Source organism: Oncorhynchus tshawytscha, linkage group LG06 (genome assembly GCF_018296145.1).
Source record: "Oncorhynchus tshawytscha isolate Ot180627B linkage group LG06, Otsh_v2.0, whole genome shotgun sequence".
NCBI classification, from domain to species: Eukaryota; Metazoa; Chordata; class Actinopteri; order Salmoniformes; family Salmonidae; genus Oncorhynchus; species Oncorhynchus tshawytscha.
The window spans coordinates 4451556-4471925 of NC_056434.1; the positions used below are offsets into that span (position 1 = coordinate 4451556).

Consider the following 20370-nt stretch of genomic DNA (forward strand, 5'->3'; position numbering starts at 1 on the left):
GTTAGTGAGGAGGAGAGACAGAGAACAGCTAGCTAGTGAGGAGGAGACAGAGAACAGCTAGTTAGTGAGGAGGAGAGAGAGAGAACAGCTAGTTAGTGAGGAGGAGAGAGAGAACAGCTAGTTAGTGAGGAGGAGAGAGAGAGAACAGCTAGTTAGTGAGGAGGAGAGAGAGAGAACAGCTAGTTAGTGAGGAGGAGAGAGAGAGAACAGCTAGTTCGTGAGGAGGAGAGAGAGAGAACAGCTAGTTAGTGAGGAGGAGAGAGAGAACAGCTAGTTAGTGAGGAGGAGAGAGAGAGAACAGCTAGTTAGTGAGGAGGAGAGAGAGAGAACAGCTAGCTGGTGAGGAGGAGAGAGAGAACATCTAGTTAGTGAGGAGGAGAGACAGAACAGCTAGTTAGTGAGGAGGAGAGAGAGAGAACAGCTAGTTAGTGAGGAGGAGAGAGAGAACAGCTAGTTAGTGAGGAGGAGAGAGAGAGAACAGCTAGCTGGTGAGGAGGAGAGCGAGAACATCTAGTTAGTGAGGAGGAGAGACAGAGAACAGCTAGTTAGTGAGGAGGAGAGAGAGAGAACAGCTAGTTAGTGAGGAGGAGAGAGAGAACAGCTAGCTAGTGAGGAGGAGAGAGATAACAGCTAGTTAATGAGGAGGAGAGAGAGAGAGAACAGCTAGTTAGTGAGGAAGAGAGACAGAGAACAGCTAGTTAGTGAGGAGAGAGAGAGAGAACAGCTAGTTAGTGAGGAGGAGAGAGAACAGCTAGTTAGTGAGGAGAGAGAGAGAGAACAGCTAGTTAGTGAGGAGGAGACAGAGAGAACAGCTAGTTAGTGAGGAAGAAGTCTTGCAGCTAGTTAGTGAGGAGTCCCAGAGAGAGAACAGCTAGTTAGTGAGGAGGAGCAGAGTCAGTCCTAGTCCCATGAGGATGCAGAGTCAGAACAGTCCCAGTTAGTGAGGAGGAGACAGAGTCAGTCCTAGTAGTGATAAGTCTTGCAGAGTCAGTCCTAGTCCCATACGTAATGCAGAGTCAGTCCTAGTCCCATACGTCATGCAGAGTCAGTCCTAGTCCCATACGTAATGCAGAGTCAGTCCTAGTCCCATACGTAATGCAGAGTCAGTCCTAGTCCCATACGTAATGCAGAGTCAGTCCTAGTCCCATACGTAATGCAGAGTCAGTCCTAGTCCCATACGTAATGCAGAGTCAGTCCTAGTCCCATACGTAATGCAGAGTCAGTCCTAGTCCCATACGTAATGCAGAGTCAGTCCTAGTCCCATACGTAATGCAGAGTCAGTCCTAGTCCCATACACCATGCAGAGTCAGTCCTAGTCCCATACACCATGCAGAGTCAGTCCTAGTCCCATACGTAATGCAGAGTCAGTCCTAGTCCCATACGTCATGCAGAGTCAGTCCTAGTCCCATACACCATGCAGAGTCAGCCCTAGTCCCATACACCATGCAGAGTCAGTCCTAGTCCCATACACCATGCAGAGTCAGTCCTAGTCCCATACGCCATGCAGAGTCAGTCCTAGTCCCATACACCATGCAGAGTCAGCCCTAGTCCCATACGCCATGCAGAGTCAGCCCTAGTCCCATACACCATGCAGAGTCAGCCCTAGTCCCATACGCCATGCAGAGTCAGTCCTAGTCCCATACGCCATGCAGAGTCAATCCTACAATACGCTAGTCCAGCTAAGACAATGGAGGATAGGGTACATCAGACGAATGTTGTGTCAAATCAAATCACAATCATCTCACAATTAAAGTGCATTTAACAACGTCACAACACACTTAATTTTTATTTTTATCATAATGTGTAAATATCCCTCCTCCATCTTACCGGAGTCGTTGCATCCGCCCACCTCCACCTGGGCATTGTCGATCCGGAACACCCATCTCCCGGGGTAACCCACATTGGTGGTTCCCTCCACATCCACAACATCATCAGTACGAGACCCCGGGATGTTGAAGTAGCGTTTCCCATCGCCAGCGTTAAAACCTGCCTAGGAGCAGACACTGAGTTACAGTTTAGATTGATGCTGGAGAGAGACCACACTGAGTTACAGTTTAGATTGATGCTGGAGAGAGACCACACTTAAAGACATGTCCCCGGTGATACTGAAGAGAGACCACACTTAAAGACATGTCCCGGGTGATACTGAAGAGACCACCCTTAAAGACATGTCCCGGGTGATGCTGAAGAGACCACCCTTAAAGACATGTCCTGGGTGATGCTGAAGAGAGACCACCCTTAAAGACATGTCCCGGGTGATGCTGAAGAGACCACCCTTAAAGACATGTCCCCGGTGATACTGAAGAGAGACCACACTTAAAGACATGTCCCCGGTGATACTGAAGAGAGACCACACTTAAAGACATGTCCCCGGTGATACTGAAGAGAGACCACACTTAAAGACATGTCCCGGGTGATACTGAAGAGACCACCCTTAAAGACATGTCCCGGGTGATGCTGAAGAGACCACCCTTAAAGACATGTCCTGGGTGATGCTGAAGAGAGACCACCCTTAAAGACATGTCCCGGGTGATGCTGAAGAGACCACCCTTAAAGACATGTCCCGGGTGATGCTGAAGAGAGACCCCCTTAAAGACATGCTCCGGGTGATACTGAAGAGAGACCACACTTAAAGACATGTCCCGGGTGATGCTGAAGAGAGACCCCCCTTAAAGACATGCTCCGGGTGATACTGAAGAGAGACCACCCTTAAAGACATGTCCCGGGTGATGCTGAAGAGAGACCACACTTAAAGACATGTCCCAGGTGATGCTGAAGAGAGACCCCCCTTAAAGACATGCTCCGGGTGATGCTGAAGAGAGACCACCCTTAAAGACATGTCCCGGGTGATGCTGAAGAGAGACCACACTTAAAGACATGTCCCGGGTGATGCTGAAGAGAGACCACACTTAAAGTCATGCTCCGGACGGAACTTTGGCGACTATTAGTATTTTTAAACCTCCCGCTTTGGGCTGGATATGTCCACGTGTAGTTTATATATGCAGAATCTAGAAGCAGAATTACAGTAGTACCTCAGTTAGCCATGAAATCCCTAGTTTGAAAGCAATTGTTTTTCTGGAAGCTGTGCGATTCTCCCTACATTTTCTCTACATTTTTTCCCCCTACATTTTCCCCACATTTTCCCCCCCTAGCAACTCCAGGTCAGCCCCCTAGCTGACCTTGAGAGAGAGAGAGAAAGCGAGAGAGAGAGAGAGAGAGAGAGATGGGGCAAGAGAGAGAGAAAGATGGGGACAGAGAGAAAGATAGAGAGCGAGAGATGGGGAGAGAGAGAGAGAGACAGAGAGATGGGGGAGAGAGAGAGAGAGGGAGAGAGAGAGGGGGAGAGAGAGAGAGATGGGGGAGAGAGAGAGAGAGGGAGAGAGAGAGAGAGAGAGAGAGAGGGGAGAGAGATGGGGGAGAGAGAGAGAGAGAGAGAGAGAGAGAGAGAGAGAGAGAGAGAGAGACAGAGAGATGGGAGAGAGAGGGAGACAGAGATGGGAGAGAGAGAGAGAGAGAGAGAGATGGGGGAGAGGAGAGAGAGAGAGAGAGAGAGAGAGAGAGAGAGACAGAGAGATGGGAGAGAGAGAGATGAGAGAGAGAGAGAGAGAGAGATGGGAGAGAGAGAGAGAGCAACGATGTGGTGCACATATCTGCAGGTATGTTACCTAGTAGGCAATTTTCGGGGACCGCTTTTGGCTTCTGAGCGCTACTTTCAGAACTGCTGGCATAAAAAATATATACGAAAGTACTGGAGAATCTCTTTAATCTGTGTCCCAAGAACCCGTAAGGTTCTGTTCAAAAGTAGTGCACTTTATAGGGAATATAGGGCGCCATTAGGGTCACGACCTTAGAACAAGTGGGATACTTCACCTAAATCGCCTTATAGGTCTACGAGCTGTCTGAATACACTTGTAATTACACACGAATAAACACACCTCACTGAAAACTCGGAGAACAAAAGGAAAGTCTGTATGAGGGTCCCAAAGGAAGCTTACGGTAAGATCTCAATGACCAGCCATGTTGTCTGAGAATTTTAATTCAAACCGAAATGGCAATCTCAAATTTCCAAGTCCCCTAACCCTAAGAGGCTCAAATCCGGGTGAAGCATTCTATTGTTTCCTCATGAGACTGCTATACACTGAGGAAACTAAACAGTAGGAACACACCCCCCCAGCCTCAATTCGTTGGGTCGTGGACTCTACAAGGTGTCGAAAGCGTTCCACAGGGAGACTGGCCCATGTTGACTCAAATTGGCTGGATGTTCTTTTGGTGGTGGACCACTCTTGATACACATGGGAAACTGTTGGAGTATGGGGAAAAAAAACAACAGCAGCGTTGCAGTTCTTGTCACAAACCGGTGCGCTTGGCACCTACTACCATACCCCGTTCAAAGGCACTTAAATATTTTGTCTTGCCCATTCACCCTCAAACACAATCCATGTCTCAAGGCTTAAAAATCCTTCTTTAACCCCGTCTTCCTCCCCTTCATCTACACTGATTGAAGTGGATTTAACAAGTAACATCAATCAGGGATCATAGCTTTCACCCGGATTCCCCTGGTCAGTCACATAACTATTCACACCACTGAGTCAATACATGTTAGAATCGCCTTTGGCAGAGATTACAGCTGAGTCTTTCTGGGTAAGTCTCTAAGAGCTTTACACACCTGGACTGTACAATATTTGCACATCATTTTTTGTATTTATTCTTCAAGCTGTCAAATTGGTTGTTGATCAACAACCATTTTCAAGTCATAGATTTTCAAGCAGATTCAAGTTTTAAAACATCCCCACAGCATGATGCTGCCACCACCACACATCACCGTAGGTATGGTGCCAGGTTTCCTCCAGACGTGACGCTTGGCATTCAGGCCAAAGAGCTCAATCTTGGTTTCATCAGATCAGAGAATCTTGTTTCTCATGTTCTGAGAGTCTTTAGGTGGCTTATGGCAAACTCCAAGTGGGCTGTCATGTGCCTTTTACTGAGGAGTGGCATCCGTCTGGCCACTCTACCATAAAGGCCTGATTGGTGGAGTGTTGTAGAGATGGTTGTCCTTCTAGAAGGTTCTCCCATCTCCACAGAGAAACTCTGGAGCTCTGTCAGAGTGACCATAGGGTTCTTGGTCTTCTCCCCCAATTGCTCAGTTTGGCCGGGCAGCCAGCTCTAGGAAGAGTCTTGGTGGTTCCAAAGTTCTTCCATTTCAGAATGATGGAGGCCACTGTGTTCTCGAGGACCTTCAATGCTGCAGAAATGTTTTGGTACCCTTCCCCAGATCTGTGCCTCGACACAATCCTGTCTCTGAGCTCTACGGACAATTCGTTCGACCTCCTGGCTTGGTTTTTGTTCTGACATGCACTGACAACTGTGGGACCTTATATAGACAGGTGTGTGCCTTTCCAAATCATGTCCAATATATTTAATTTACCACAGGTGGACTCCAATCAAGTTGTAGAAACATCAAGGATGGTCAATGGAATCAGGATGCACTTGAGCTAAATTTCGAGTCTTGTAGCAAAGGGTCTGAATAGTTATGTAAATAAGGTATATCTGTTTTTTATTCTTACTATATTTGCAAACATTTTTGAAAAAACTGTTTTCACTTTGCAATTATGGGGTATTTTGTGTAGATCGATGAGGATTTAAAAAAAATGTAATCAATTTTAGAGTCAGGATGTTACGATAAAAGTCAAGGGGTCTGAAAACTTTCCAAATGTATCTATAGATAAGACATAAACACTGAGTATACAAAACATTAAGAACACTAAGAACACCTTTGAACTGGGGTATGGTAGTAGGTGACAGGCGCACCGGTTTGTGTGTGTCAAGAACTGCAACGCTGCTGGGTTTTTCACACTCAATAGTTTCTTGTGTGTATCAAGAATTTTATTTTACCTTTATTTAACTAGGCAAGTCAGTTAAGAACAAATTCTTATTTTCAATGACGGCCTGGGAACAGTGGGTTAACTGCCTGTTCAGCGGCAGAACGACAGATTTGTACCTTGTCAGCTCGGGGGTTTGAACTTGCAACCTTCCAGTTACTAGTCCAACTCTCTAACCACTAGGCTACCCTGCCACCCCAAGAATGGTCCACCACCCAAAGGACATCCAGCCAACGTGACTCAACTGTAGGAAACATTGGAGTCAACATGAGCCAGCATCCCTGTGGAACGCTTTCAACACCTTGTAGAGTCCATGCCCCGAAGAATTTAGGCTGTTCTGAGGACAAAACAGGGAAGGTAGCTATGGTTTATGAAGATATTTATGATGGTTTGTGAGGACATCTCTGTGATCCTACCTATAAAAACGGTTTGTGAGGACATTTCCGTGATCTTACACTATAAACACGGTTTGTGAGGGACCTCTCTGTGATCCTACCAATAAAAACGGTTTGTGAGGACATCTCCGTGATCTTACACTATAAACACGGTTTGTGAGGGACCTCTCCGTGATCCTACCTGTGCAGCGATGCCTCCTAGCCCTGCCAGGTCTCCTCCACTGCTGGCGTGCATGCCTGTGGTCCAGGTGATCTCATGATACTGGAAGATGGTGAAGGATACCTCTCCGTTGGTGATCAGTATGACCTGGAACGTATTCACCTGTACAGAGAACAGTAGTCAACAGCGTAGAGTACACATTTTCATTGATTGATTGATTGATTGATATATGTATTTTAATTGGTTGAGAATCCTAACCGGTGTGATGTCACTTCCTCCAAAGAAGGTGACTTTGTGCCACGTCGAGATGAGGATCCACGTCGCACTGAACTCTGGGAACTCAGAGAAGTATCGTTTGACGTCAACTGTGGCCCTCAGGAGGACAGACGGGTCTTTACTCTCCCGGTAGAAGACCTGCCCCGCCCGCCTGTTGTCCACGTCAGCCCAGAACGCCGCCACAACCCTCCGGTCTCCGGCGATGGGAAACGATACAGGGGTGAATTGAGACACCTCTCTGAGGAACGAGACCAGGCCGTTGTTGTTCACCTGTTGGGGAGGAGAGGAAGAGAGAAGAAGGTACGGTTAGCATTGTTTCAAAATGGGTAAACATGGCCATACACAGAGATTACCAGGTAATAACATGGTTATATACAGGAAGTCCCAGGTAATAACATGGTTATATACAGGAAGTCCCAGGTAATAACATGGCTATATACAGGGAGTACCAGGTAATAACATGGCTATATACAGGAAGTACCAGGTAATAACATGGTTATATACAGGAAGTTCCAGGTAATAACATGGCCATATACACAGAGTATCAGGTAATAACATGGCTATATACAGGGAGTACCAGGTAATAACATGGTTATATAGGGAAGTTTAAAGGCCTGAGGGGGTGGTCTATGGTGATAGGTGGGATGGGCTGAGAGGGTGGTCTATGGTGATAGGTGGTATGGGCTGAGGGGGTGGTCTATGGTGATAGGTGGGATGGGCTGAGGGGGTGGGATTAAAGAGTTTATGTTCGTTAATGTATTATTGTTATGTATAAAAGTAAAATGTATGCACATGTATATGTAGCAAAAAAAACTGTAAAAAACAAACAAAGATATTTGTCCTCCGAAGAGAAGGGGTTAAAAAAAAACATTATAAATGGAAAAATAAAATGAAATATATATAAAAAGCTCTTTACCTGACTCGTTTTTCAAAGAAATGCAGACATTTTTGTTCTCTTGTCGGAAGCAATCACTCTCACATTTCTGTCTAGAAATGAGCTATAACTGGGCTAACTAACTAAATAATAAAATGGGCTAATAACTCACTCACTAGCAAAGAAATGAGCTATAACTGGGCTAACTAACTAAATAATAAAATGGGCTAATAACTCACTCACTAGCAAAGAACAAAAGTGAACACTTTGATCTCAAAACAATCAGGACCGCTCATGCTGTAAACACAGTCCAGTTCACAAGTCAATGGCACAGATCCATATATGGCAATGATCTATTTGCATATAGGCCTACTGCAGCTGTGATAGGTTATTGTGCACCGGTCTGCGTAGAGAAAGGGGAATGCCTGTCAATGCAATAGAATCCTACTCTGATGCACTCTGCCTACAACAAAGTCTGTTGCATAGTTAGTTTTGCATACAAAGTCTTGCAGAGTTAGTTTTTTTTTGCAATGAAAGTGGCTAATATTGCATTGAGTCGATCACAGGTCCCCATGATAAAGGGAAACATTGATAGTGTTAACTAATGGGGGAAACTCTAGAGTGAAGTTGAGTGAACTTCAATCTTGTGCTTCTCTGCACAGGCTGATATTTCTTCTACTCAGACCGGTGCGCCATAACGAGCTTAGAGGGAACATTGGTAGACTCTTTGAGCAGATGTACTGTATCCACTTCCTCATGTTTGGAACAGACAGTGTCTTTGTTCATTCAGATGGCATGGCAGGCAGCAGCTGAGAAAACCAGGTTATGACCCCCCCCCCACCGCACACACACACCTGCCCGAAGTCATGATGCACACACACACACACGCACACACAGAGGTCTGGGTCTGGTCTTACAGTGACCTGCCAAGGATTTGATACAAATGTTGTGTTCGAGACCACCTAAAGTTCAAGACCAAGACCGGGGGGCTCGTCAACACCCAAGACCGGGGCAAATTGAGTCCTAGTCAACACCCAAGACCGGAGGGGGGGGCACAGAGTCAAGACCGAGACCAGCAAAATGAGTCCAATTCAAGACCATGATTGTATTTTTTTTCAAATCACCACCGTAATATGTTGTCCAGTATTTATAAGGATTGGCCCCTTTTTTCAATTTTCTCTGAAAATAACATACCCAAATCTAACTGCCTGTAGCTCAGACCCTGAAGCAAGGATATGCATATTATTGATACCATTTGAAAGGAAACACTGAGGTTTGTGGAAAGGAATGTAGGAGAATATAAAAATTTGATCTGGTAAAAGATAATACAAAGATAAACAACAACTGTTTTTTTGTATTATTTTTGTACCATCAGAGAAAGGCCATAATGTATTATTCCAGCACAGGTGCAATATAGATTTTGGACACTAGATGGCAGCAGTGTATGTGCAAAGTTTGTTCAAAACTGTGCACTCTCCTCAAACAATAGAATTATATTTCTTTCACTTTAATATCTACTGTCAATTGGAAAGTGCAGTTAGATTAACAATAATTTAAGCTTTCTGCCAATATCAGATATGTCTATGTCCTGGAAAATCTACTTCTTACTTACAACCTCAGGCTAATCAAATTAGCCTACAACTGTCCTTCAGGGGAACCCACCAATCCTGAAGAAGTTACGTGTTATATTATTATTTTCAATGATGTTCTGATTTAATCTGACTTAATCTCTTACATTTTTCATTTCTAGCTAAATCAGCCATTGCCTGGGCCATTAGAAGCTAGATAAAGGCATCTGCCTTCTTGAAGACCAATAATAACGAGCAGTAGTTTCCCCACGGTCTTAGCTAGCTAGACATAAACAAGATAAACAACTAATTCTAGCCAGAGCAAGATGAGCTAATATCTAACAAAAGAACATTAGATAAACCCTCTCAAACTTTTGTTAGCCAGTTGGCCGTCAAAATTGCACTGATAAACGATGGGGAATTAGTAGCCTCCTTGTCCTTCTGCAACTTGCCTGCCAACTCATTCTTGTCCCAAACAAGCTCAATGCAGCCAAAAAGTCAAGTGGGTGCGCACCAAAACGTCGAAATTACATATTATATGTCGACTAAACTTGTCAAACTATGTTCAGAACACAGCATTAGCATGTTATCTAGCTTCACAGCAATTCTCAGGACGAAGAGAAACACACCAGTCGTTTAATCAATCTTGGAACAAAGACAGAGCGCGCGTGAGAGTAGCCTGTTTCCTCCGCGTGACCGAAAGGTTTCGGCCCGCCAAAACCCTCGTGAGCGCGCGATTCTCACAATGAGAAGCCCCATTGAAAGCTGACACCGCGCTGAAGAGATAGAAACTGTTCCCAGGACTGTAAGTGCTTGAATGAGTGCTTTGATGATGACCTTTGGGAGAATGGCTGCCCTGAGAGTTCTGCTTTACCTAGAGACATAATTTAAACGGTTTTAGAAGCTTTAGAGTGTTTTCTATTCAATAATAATGTTTATATGCATATATTAGCCATTTTTGACAGATTTTTTTTCTGTTTACTATGGGCACCCAATCACCCCAAAGGGGGCAGTAATCAGCCCTATCTTTAACAGGATTTATTAAGATAACTGGCTAAAGATGACTAGCTCGCTAGCTAGCTACAAATGAGAGAACATCATTTTACCCGCCGTAGCAGAGCTGGTTTGACTGTTTACATGTTATCTAGAGCGTTCTTGACTAACTACTGTATATATATATTTATCTACGTTCACAGGTCACTTTCAGCAGGTGTTGCACGGTCGTAATTTCAACAGATGTTCTGCGCTCTGACTGGGTTAACTGCCTGTTCAGGGGCAGAACGACAGATTTGTACCTTGTCAGCTCGGGGGTTTGAACTCACAACCTTCCGGTTACTAGTCCAACGCTCTAACCACTAGGCTACGCTGTGTTGTTGTTTGTGTCACACTGTTTTGCTTTATCTCGGCCAGGTCATAGTTGTAAATGAGAACTTGTTCTCAACTAGCCTACCTGGTTAAATAAAACTTTTTTTTTTTTTAAATGTACCAGCCAGCTGTAATTTACAACCGGATAGCAATATGTTTTAGATTAACCAAGAAATGTATTGTGAATTATCCGGTGTCCTATGTGAATTTAAGTATGCTCTCTCTAATTCTCTCTCTCTCTCTCTCTCTTTCTCTCTGACGACCTGAGCCATGCTGCTGTTCCAGTTTCAATTGACCTGAGCCCTAGGACCATGCCTCAGGACTATCTGGCCTGATGACTCCTTGCTGTTCCCAGTCCACCTGGCCGTGCTGCTGCTCCAGTTTCAACTGTTCTGCCTGCGGCTATGGAACCCTGACCTGTTCACCGGACATGCTACGTGTCCCAGACCTGCTGTTTTCAACTCTGTAGAGACATCAGGAGCGGTAGAGATACTCTGAATGATCAGCTATGAAAGCCAACTGACATTTACTCCTGAGGTGCTGACCTGTTGTACCCTCTACAACCACTGTGATTATTATTTTTTGACCCTGCTGGTCATCTATGAACATTTGAACATCTTGGCCATGTTCTGTTATAATCTCCACCCGGCACAGTCAGAAGAGGACTGGCCACCCCTCATAGCCTGCTTCCTCTCTAGGTTTCTTCCTAGGTTCCTAGGAAGAACATGTACATTTAGTTTGGTAAATGCTTAATGGTTGTGTGTTTTGTGTTTTGTGTTCTTCTGACTGGGACCAACTGGACGGTGTAGCGGTCGTCAGTTGAAGAAGGTGAGGACCAAAGCACAGAGTGGTATTTGTTCATGTTATTTATTTAAACTGAACACTATCAAACAAAAAGCACACCCGAAACAGTTCCGTCACTAAACAGAAAGTATAATCACCCACAACTCAAGGGTGAAAACAGGCTGCCTAAGTATGGTTCTCAATCAGGGACAACAACTACCCACAACTAACAGGGGGAAAACAGGCTGCCTAAGTATGGTTCTCAATCAGAGACGACGATTGACAGCTGCCTCTGATTGAGAACCATACCAGGCCAAACACAGAAATACCAAATCATAGAAAAAAGAACATAGCCTACCCTAACTCACGCCCTCTGACCTTACCAAAACAACGACATCACAAAGGGACATAGACTGCCCACCCAACTCACGCCCTCTGACCTTACTAAAACAACGACATCACAAAGGGACATAGACGGCTTATCCTTTAACATCATGCTGTGTGTGTCTGCTGTCTCTCCATCGGCCCTATGTAGTGGTGCAGCGGTGTAGTGTGGCCTGGAGAAGTGGGTATAATCTAATGTTGCCAAAAAGATCCCAAACGGCCCGCCCAGAGAAGAAAAGACACCCTGTGTGAAATGTTTTCCAGTGTTTTCCTATGTTTTTTGTAATTTTTCCTGTAGATTTTTCAGATTATCACTCTTAAAATTAAACTTTTTCTCATAGATTTTTGTTGTTGTTGATGGTCTCAACGATGCTTCTAGTGGGTGGGCCTCTGTCCACCCAGGCCCATCCATGTCAATGCCCCTGTCTCCCCAGTGGGTGGGCCTCTGTCCACCCAGGCCCATCCATGTCAATGCCCCTGTCTCCCCAGTGGGTGGGCCTCTGTCCACCCAGGACCATCCATGTCTACGCCCCTGTCTCCCCAGTGGGTGGGCCTCTGTCCACCCAGGCCCATCCATGTCAATGCCCCTGTCTCCCCAGTGGGTGGGCCTCTGTCCACCCAGGCCCATCCATGTCAATGCCCCTGTCTCCCCAGTGGGTGGGCCTCTGTCCACCCAGGACCATCCATGTCTACGCCCCTGTCTCCCCAGTGGGTGGGCCTCTGTCCACCCAGGTCCAACCATGTCTCCCCAGTGGGTGGGCCTCTGTCCACCCAGGCCCATCCATGTCTCCCCAGTGGGTGGGCCTGTCCACCCAGGCCCATCCATGCCAACGCCCCTGTCTCCCCAGTGGGTGGGCCTCTGTCCACCCAGGTCCAACCATGTCTCCCCAGGGGGTGGGCCTCTGTTCACCCAGGTCCAACCATGTCTCCCCAGTGGGTGGGCCTCTGTCCACCCAGGCCCATCCATGTCTTCCCAGCGCGTGGGCCTCTGTCCACCCAGGTCCATCCATGCCAACGCCCCTGACGTAAACAGCTCATGATGACCATTGCAGCATCACAAATAGCCTAATAATACCAACCATTTGGACAAAACTGGTTCAATAGCGTGCCTATTGTTAGCATTTACTGGTAGATATCATGCATTTTAAATGTCTTTACTTTCCTACTGGCTACTGATGTCATTCTTCGGTGAGCTGCTCCATACCAGAACCAGTTGAGAGCTGCTCCATACCAGAACCAGTTGAGAGCTGCTCCATACCAGAACCAGTTGAGAGCTGCTCCATGCCAAAACCAGTTGAGAGCTGCTCCATGCCAAAACCAGTTGAGAGCTGCTCCATGCCAAAACCAGTTGAGAGCTGCTCCATACCAGAACCAGTTGGGAGCTGCTCCATGCCAAAACCAGTTGAGAGCTGCTCCATACCAGAACCAGTTGGGAGCTGCTCCATGCCAGAACCAGTTGAGAGCTGCTCCATACCAGAACCAGTAGAGAGCTGCTCCATGCCAGAACCTGAGAGCTCCATGCCAAAACCAGTTGAGAGCTGCTCCATACCATAACCAGTTGAGAGCTGCTCCATACCATAACCAGTTGAGAGCTGCTCCATACCACAACCAGTTGAGAGCTGCTCCATACCAGAACCAGTTGAGAGCTGCTCCATACCAGAACCAGTTGGGAGCTGCTCCATGCCAGAACCAGTTGAGAGCTGCTCCATACCAGAACCAGTTGAGAGCTGAACACTCTGGCTGCCTGCAGATGTTATTCCACTGAATCTAGACTGTGTGTGGCGCGCATGTAAATATAAACTCAGCAAAAAAAGAAACGTCCCTTTTTCAGGACCCTGTCTTTCAAAGATCATTCGTAAAAATCCAAATAACTTCACAGATCTTCATTGTAAAGGGCTTAAAACACTGTTTCCCATGGTTGTTCAATGAACCATAAACAATTAATGAACATGCACCTGTGGAACGGTCGTTAAGACACTAACAGCTTACAGACGGTAGGCAAATAAGATCACAGTTATGAAAACTTAGGACACTAGAGGCCTTTCTACTGACTCTGAAAAACACCAAAAGAAAGATTCCCGGGGACCCTGCTCATCTGCATGAATGTGCCTTAGGCATGCTGCAAGGAAGCATGAGGACTGCAGAAGTGGCCAGGGCAGTAAACTGCAATGTCCGTACTGTGAGACACCTAAGACAGCGCTACAGGGAGACAGGACGGACAGCTGATCGTCCTCGCAGTGGCAGACCACGTGTAACAACACCTGCACAGGATCGGTACATCCGAACATCACACCTGCGGGACAGGTACAAGATGGCAACAACAACTGCCCGAGTTACACCAGGAAGGCACAATCCCTCCATCAGTGATCAGACTGTCTGCAATAGGCTGAGAGAGGCAGGACTCAGGGCTTGTTGGCCTGTTGCAGGACCATGAGTAAACAGTCTACCAGGACCATGAGTAAACAGTCTACCAGGACCATGAGTAAACAGTCTACCAGGACCATGAGTAAACAGTCTACCAGGACCATGAGTAAACAGTCTACCAGGACCATGAGTAAACAGTCTACCAGGACCATGAGTAAACAGTCTACCAGGACCATGAGTAAACAGTCTACCAGGACCATGAGTAAACAGTCTACCAGGACCATGAGTAAACAGCACCATGAGTAAACAGTCTACCAGGACCATGAGTAAACAATCTACCAGGACCAAGAGTAAACAGTCTACCAGGACCATGAGTAAACAGTCTACCAGGACCATGAGTAAACAGTCTACCAGGACCATGAGTAAACAGTCTACCAGGACCATGAGTAAACAGTCTACCAGGACCATGAGTAAACAGTCTACCAGGACCATGAGTAAACAGTCTACCAGGACCATGAGTAAACAGTCTACCAGGACCATGAGTAAACAGTCCACCAGGACCATGAGTAAACCACCAGTTGTGTTTTTAGACTGCAGAGAGAGAGAGTGTTGAAAGGCTTTCTGGCCTGCAGGACCAAGCCAGCATCCTGTACCCTATTCCCTATATAGTGCACTACTTTTGGCATGAGCCTATCGGGATGCAGATTCAGAAGAAAAAAAAGGTTCCATCTGAAAGAGCTTCATTCATAACCCAGACCCCGGTTCTACTTATCATACGCAGGTGCAGAGTGGGCTGAGCGAACAGAGCTTCACACTCTCTCTCTCTCCTCCATGTCACCTATCCTGTTTTTTTGGCTAATAGCCCGAGAACCGTGTAACAAATGGCACCCTATTGCCTTTTTACAGTGTACGACTTTTAACCAGGGTCCCTCAAGGGTCAGTCAGAGAGTGAAGCAGCATCACAGTGCTCCAAAAGATGTAGAGCAGTGTGGAGCCATAGGCCCACTGGTCAACAGTAGTGCACTATAAAATGAATAGGGTGCCATTGGCCATAGGGCCCACTGGTCAACAGTAGTGCACTATAAAATGAATAGGGTGCCATTGGCCATAGGGCCCACTGGTCAACAGTAGTGCACTATAAAATGAATAGGGTGCCATTGGCCATAGGGCCCACTGGTCAACAGTAGTGCACTATAAAATGAATAGGGTGCCATTGGCCATAGGGCCCACTGGTCAACAGTAGTGCACTATAAAATGAATAGGGTGCCATTGGCCATAGGGCCCACTGGTCAACAGTAGTGCACTATAAAATGAATAGGGTGCCATTGGCCATAGGGCCCACTGGTCAACAGTAGTGCACTATAAAATGAATAGGGTGCCATTGGCCATAGGGCCCACTGGTCAACAGTAGTGCACTATAAAAGGAATAGGGTGCCATTGGCCATAGGGCCCACTGGTCAACAGTAGTGCACTATAAAAGGAATAGGGTGCTATTGGCCATAGGGCCCACTGGTCAACAGTAGTGCACTATAAAAGGAATAGGGTGCCATTGGCCATAGGGCCCACTGGTCAACAGTAGTGCACTATAAAATGAATAGGGTGCCATTTGGTTTCAAGGGCCCACTGGTCAACAGTAGTGCACTATAAAAGGAATAGGGTGCCATTGACCCCCCCCCACCTAGCAGGCACTGGTGCCAGTAGACCCCCACTACCCCACCTAAAGAGCTCTGGTGCCATTGACCCCCATAGGGCCCAGCAGGCAACAGCCTCTAGTGCCCTACCTAAAATGAATCTGGTGCCATTTGGACCCCCCCCACCTAGCAGAGCTCTGGTATGCCTCTGCCCCCCACCTAGCAGAGCTCTGGTTGCCTCTGATTAGTCCCCCACCTAGCAGAGCTCTGGTTGCCTCTGCCCCCCCCACATAGCCCCACCTAGCAGAGCTCTGGCTGCCTCTGCCCCCCACCTAGCAGAGCTCTGGCTGCCTCTGACCCCCCCCCCACCTAGCAGAGCTCTGGTTGCCTCTGATCCCCCCCCACCTAGCAGAGCTCTGGTTGCCTCTGACCCCCCCCCCCACCTAGCAGAGCTCTGGCTGCCTCTGATTCCCCCCCCACCTAGCAGAGCTCTGGCTGCCTCTGATCCCCCCCACCTAGCAGAGCTCTGGTTGCCTCTGATCCCCCCCCCACCTAGCAGAGCTCTGGTTGCCTCTGACCCCCCCCACATAGCAGAGCTCTGGCTGCCTCTGATCCTCCCCCACCTAGCAGAGCTCTGGCTGCCTCTGATGCCCCCCCCACCTAGCAGAGCTCTGGCTGCCTCTGATCCTCCCCCCACCTAGCAGAGCTCTGGCTGCCTCTGATGCCCCCCCCACCTAGCAGAGCTCTGGCTGCCTCTGATTCCCCCCCACCTAGCAGAGCTCTGGCTGCCTCTGACCCCCCCCACCTAGCAGAGCTCTGGCTGCCTCTGACCCCCCCCACCTAGCAGAGCTCTGGCTGCCTCTGATCCTCCCCCACCTAGCAGAGCTCTGGCTGCCTCTGATGCCCCCCGCCTAGCAGAGCTCTGGCTGCCTCTGACCCCCCCCACCTAACAGAGCTCTGGCTGCCTCTGATTCCCCCCCACCTAACAGAGCTCTGGCTGCCTCTGATTCCCCCACCTAACAGAGCTCTGGCTGCCTCTGATTCCCCCCCCACCTAACAGAGCTCTGGCTGCCTCTGATTCCCCCCCCATAGCAGAGCTCTGGCTGCCTCTGACCCCCCCCCACCTAACAGAGCTCTGGCTGCCTCTGATTCCCCCCACCTAACAGAGCTCTGGCTGCCTCTGATTCCCCCCCCACCTGCTCAGCAGCAGTGTATGGAAACCATCATATGAAGGTCTTTGCTGTAAAAACAGCAGAGGAAGTTTTGCTTGGCCCGGCTCACTCAGCTAATTGGCCAACCGCAGCCTTTACCTTTCTCCGCATCAGACTGATGTGGTGAGAACGTGGCATCCTTCCCCTCTCACTGCCATTAGTATTCCCCACTCTGAATCAGCCTTCCCCTCTCACTGCCATCAGTCTTCCCCTCTCTCTGAATAAGTCTTCCCCTCTCTCTGAATAAGTCTTCCCCTCTCTCTACATCAGCCTTCCCCTCTCTCTGAATCAGCCTCCCCTCTCTCTGAATCAGTCTTCCCCTCTCTCTGAATCAGTCTTCCCCTCTCTCTGAATCAGTCTTCCCCTCTCTCTGAATAAGCCTTCCCCTCACTCTGCCACCAGCCTTCCCCTCTCTCTGAATCAGCATTCTTCTCTCTCTGAATCAGCCTTCCCCTCTCTCTGAATCAAACTTCCCCTCTCTCTGAATCAAACTTCCCCTCTCTCTGAATCAGCATTCTTCTCTCTCTGAATCAGCCTTCCCCTCTCTCTGAATCAAACTTCCCCTCTCTCTGAATCAAACTTCCCCTCTCTCTGAATCAGTCTTCCCCTCTCTCTGAATCTTCCCCTCTCTCTGAATCAAACTTCCCCTCTCTCTGCCTTTAGTCTTCCCCTCTCTCTGCCTTTAGTCTTCCCCTCTCTCTGCCTTTAGTCTTCCCCTCTCTCTGCCTTTAGTCTTCCCTCTCTCTGCCTTTAGTCTTCCCCCTCTCTCTGCCTTTAGTCTTCCCCTCTCTCTGCCTTTAGTCTTCCCTCTCTCTGCCTTTAGTCTCCCCTCTCTCTGCCTTTAGTCTTCCCCTCTCTCTGCCTTTAGTCTTCCCCTCTCTCTGCCTTTAGTCTTCCCCTCTCTCTGCCTTTAGTCTTCCCCTCTCTCTGCCTTTAGTCTTCCCCTCTCTCTGCCTTTAGTCTTCCCCTCTCTCTGCCTTTAGTCTTCCCCTCTCTCTGCCTTTAGTCTTCCCCTCTCTCTGCCTTTAGTCTTCCCCTCTCTCTGCCTTTAGTCTTCCCCTCTCTCTGCCTTTAGTCTTCCCCTCTCTCTGCCTTTAGTCTTCCCCTCTCTCTGCCTTTAGTCTTCCCCTCTCTCTGCCTTTAGTCTTCCCCTCTCTCTGCCTTTAGTCTTCCCCTCTCTCTGCCTTTAGTCTTCCCCTCTCTCTGCCTTTAGTCTTCCCCTCTCTCTGCCTTTAGTCTTCCCCTCTCTCTGCCATCAGCATGATGTGGTAAGAACATGGCCGTTCAACGATGAAACGGAGAATACTGAGTGGTCTACCATGGTACTGAGTGGTCTACCATGGTACTGAGTGGTCTACCATGGTACTGAGTGGTCTACCGTGGTACTGAGTGGTCTACCGTGGTACTGAGTGGTCTACCATGGTACTGAGCGGTCTACCGTGGTACTGGGTGGTCTACCGTGGTACTGGGTGGTCTACCGTGGTACTGAGTGGTCTACCATGGTACTGAGTGGTCTACCATGGTACTGAGTGGTCTACCGTGGTACTGGGTGGTCTACCATGGTACTGAGTGGTCTACCATGGTACTGGGTGGTCTACCATGGTACTGGGTGGTCTACCATGGTACTGAGTGGTCTACCATGGTACTGGGTGGTCTACCATGGTACTGGGTGGTCTACCATGGTACTGAGTGGTCTACCATGGTACTGGGTGGTCTACCATGGTACTGAGTGGTCTACCATGGTACTGAGTGGTCTACCATGGTACTGAGTGGTCTACCATGGTACTGGTCTACCATGGTACTGGGTGGTCTACCATGGTACTGAGTGGTCTACCATGGTACTGAGTGGTCTACCATGGTACTGAGTGGTCTACCATGGTACTGAGTGGTCTACCATGGTACTGAGTGGTCTACCATGGTACTGAGTGGTCTACCATGGTACTGGGTGGTCTACCATGGTACTGAGTGGTCTACCATGGTACTGAGTGGTCTACCATGGTACTGAGTGGTCTACCATGGTACTGGGTGGTCTACCATGGTACTGGAGTGGTCTACCATGGTACTGAGTGGTCTACCATGGTACTGAGTGGTCTACCATGGTACTGGGTGGTCTACCATGGTACTGGGTGGTCTACCATGGTACTGGGTGGTCTACCATGGTACTGAGTGGTCTACCATGGTACTGGGTGGTCTACCATGGTACTGGGTGGTCTACCATGGTACTGAGTGGTCTACCATGGTACTGGGTGGTCTACCATGGTACTGAGTGGTCTACCATGGTACTGAGTGGTCTACCATGGTACTGAGTGGTCTACCATGGTACTGAGTGGTCTACCATGGTACTGAGTGGTCTACCATGGTACTGAGCTGTCTACCATGGTACTGAGCTGTCTACCATGGTACTGAGCTGGTCTACCATGGTACTGAGTGGTCTACCATGGTACTGAGTGGTCTACCATGGTACTGAGCTGGTCTACCATGGTACTGAGCTGTCTACCATGGTACTGAGTGGTCTACCATGGTACTGAGCTGTCTACCATGGTACTGAGCTGGTCTACCATGGTACTGAGTGGTCTACCATGGTACTGAGTGGTCTACCATGGTACTGAGTGGTCTACCATGGTACTGAGTGGTCTACCATGGTACTGAGTGGTCTACCATGGTACTGAGTGGTCTACCATGGTACTGGGTGGTCTACCATGGTACTGAGTGGTCTACCGTGGTACTGAGTGGTCTACCGTGGTACTGAGTGGTCTACCGTGGTACTGAGTGGTCTACCATGGTACTGAGTGGTCTACCGTGGTACTGAGTGGTCTACCGTGGTACTGAGTGGTCTACCATGGTACTGAGTGGTCTACCGTGGTACTGAGTGGTCTACCATGGTACTGAGTGGTCTACCATGGTACTGAGTGGTCTACCATGGTACTGGGTGGTCTACCGTGGTACTGAGTGGTCTACCATGGTACTGGGTGGTCTACCATGGTACTGAGTGGTCTACCGTGGTACTGAGTGGTCTACCATGGTACTGAGTGGTCTACCATGGTTCTGAGTGGTCTACCATGGCACTGAGTGGTCTACCATGGTACTGAATGGTCTACCATGGCACTGAGTGGTCTACCATGGTACTGAATGGTCTACCATGGTACTGAAGAGTCTACCATGCTACTAGAGGAGGGTACAGGAATGGCAGAGGAAGACAGGATGTGCAGCCTGCGTTGACCGGGCCGGGGGGTCAAACACAACCCGAGCGTTACCCACAGATGGATGGCGGATGGCAGAGGACAATCTTCACCCAGAGAGCTGTGATGTTTAGTGGTAGCAGTCGTCTGGACGTCACCCATATCACTGCAGAATGTGAGTATGAAACCATGCCAACACTAAATAGTGATTACACTGCAATAACCTGAACATGTTCAGGTGCCTCATCCAATCCCTGTGAGCATCTGGAAAAGGTTCAGCCTTGAGAATTTCCTTTCAGTC

At 48.2% G+C, this 20370-nt stretch overlaps 1 protein-coding gene across 3 annotated transcripts in view; it reads right to left on the reverse strand.

Annotated features, from left to right (window-relative positions):
• The window catches only part of LOC112238311 (sushi, nidogen and EGF-like domain-containing protein 1), a 106221-nt gene that overhangs the window by 47347 nt on the left and 38504 nt on the right, over positions 1 to 20370 (reverse strand). For all 3 annotated transcript variants that reach the window (XM_042322863.1, XM_042322861.1, XM_042322862.1), the window contains exons 2-4: positions 6693 to 6980; positions 6456 to 6596; positions 1828 to 1990 (exon numbers count right to left, since the gene is read on the reverse strand). In XM_042322863.1, the coding sequence (XP_042178797.1) occupies positions 1828 to 1990; positions 6456 to 6596; positions 6693 to 6980 (592 nt within the window). The remainder of the gene's footprint in view (positions 1 to 1827; positions 1991 to 6455; positions 6597 to 6692; positions 6981 to 20370) is intronic.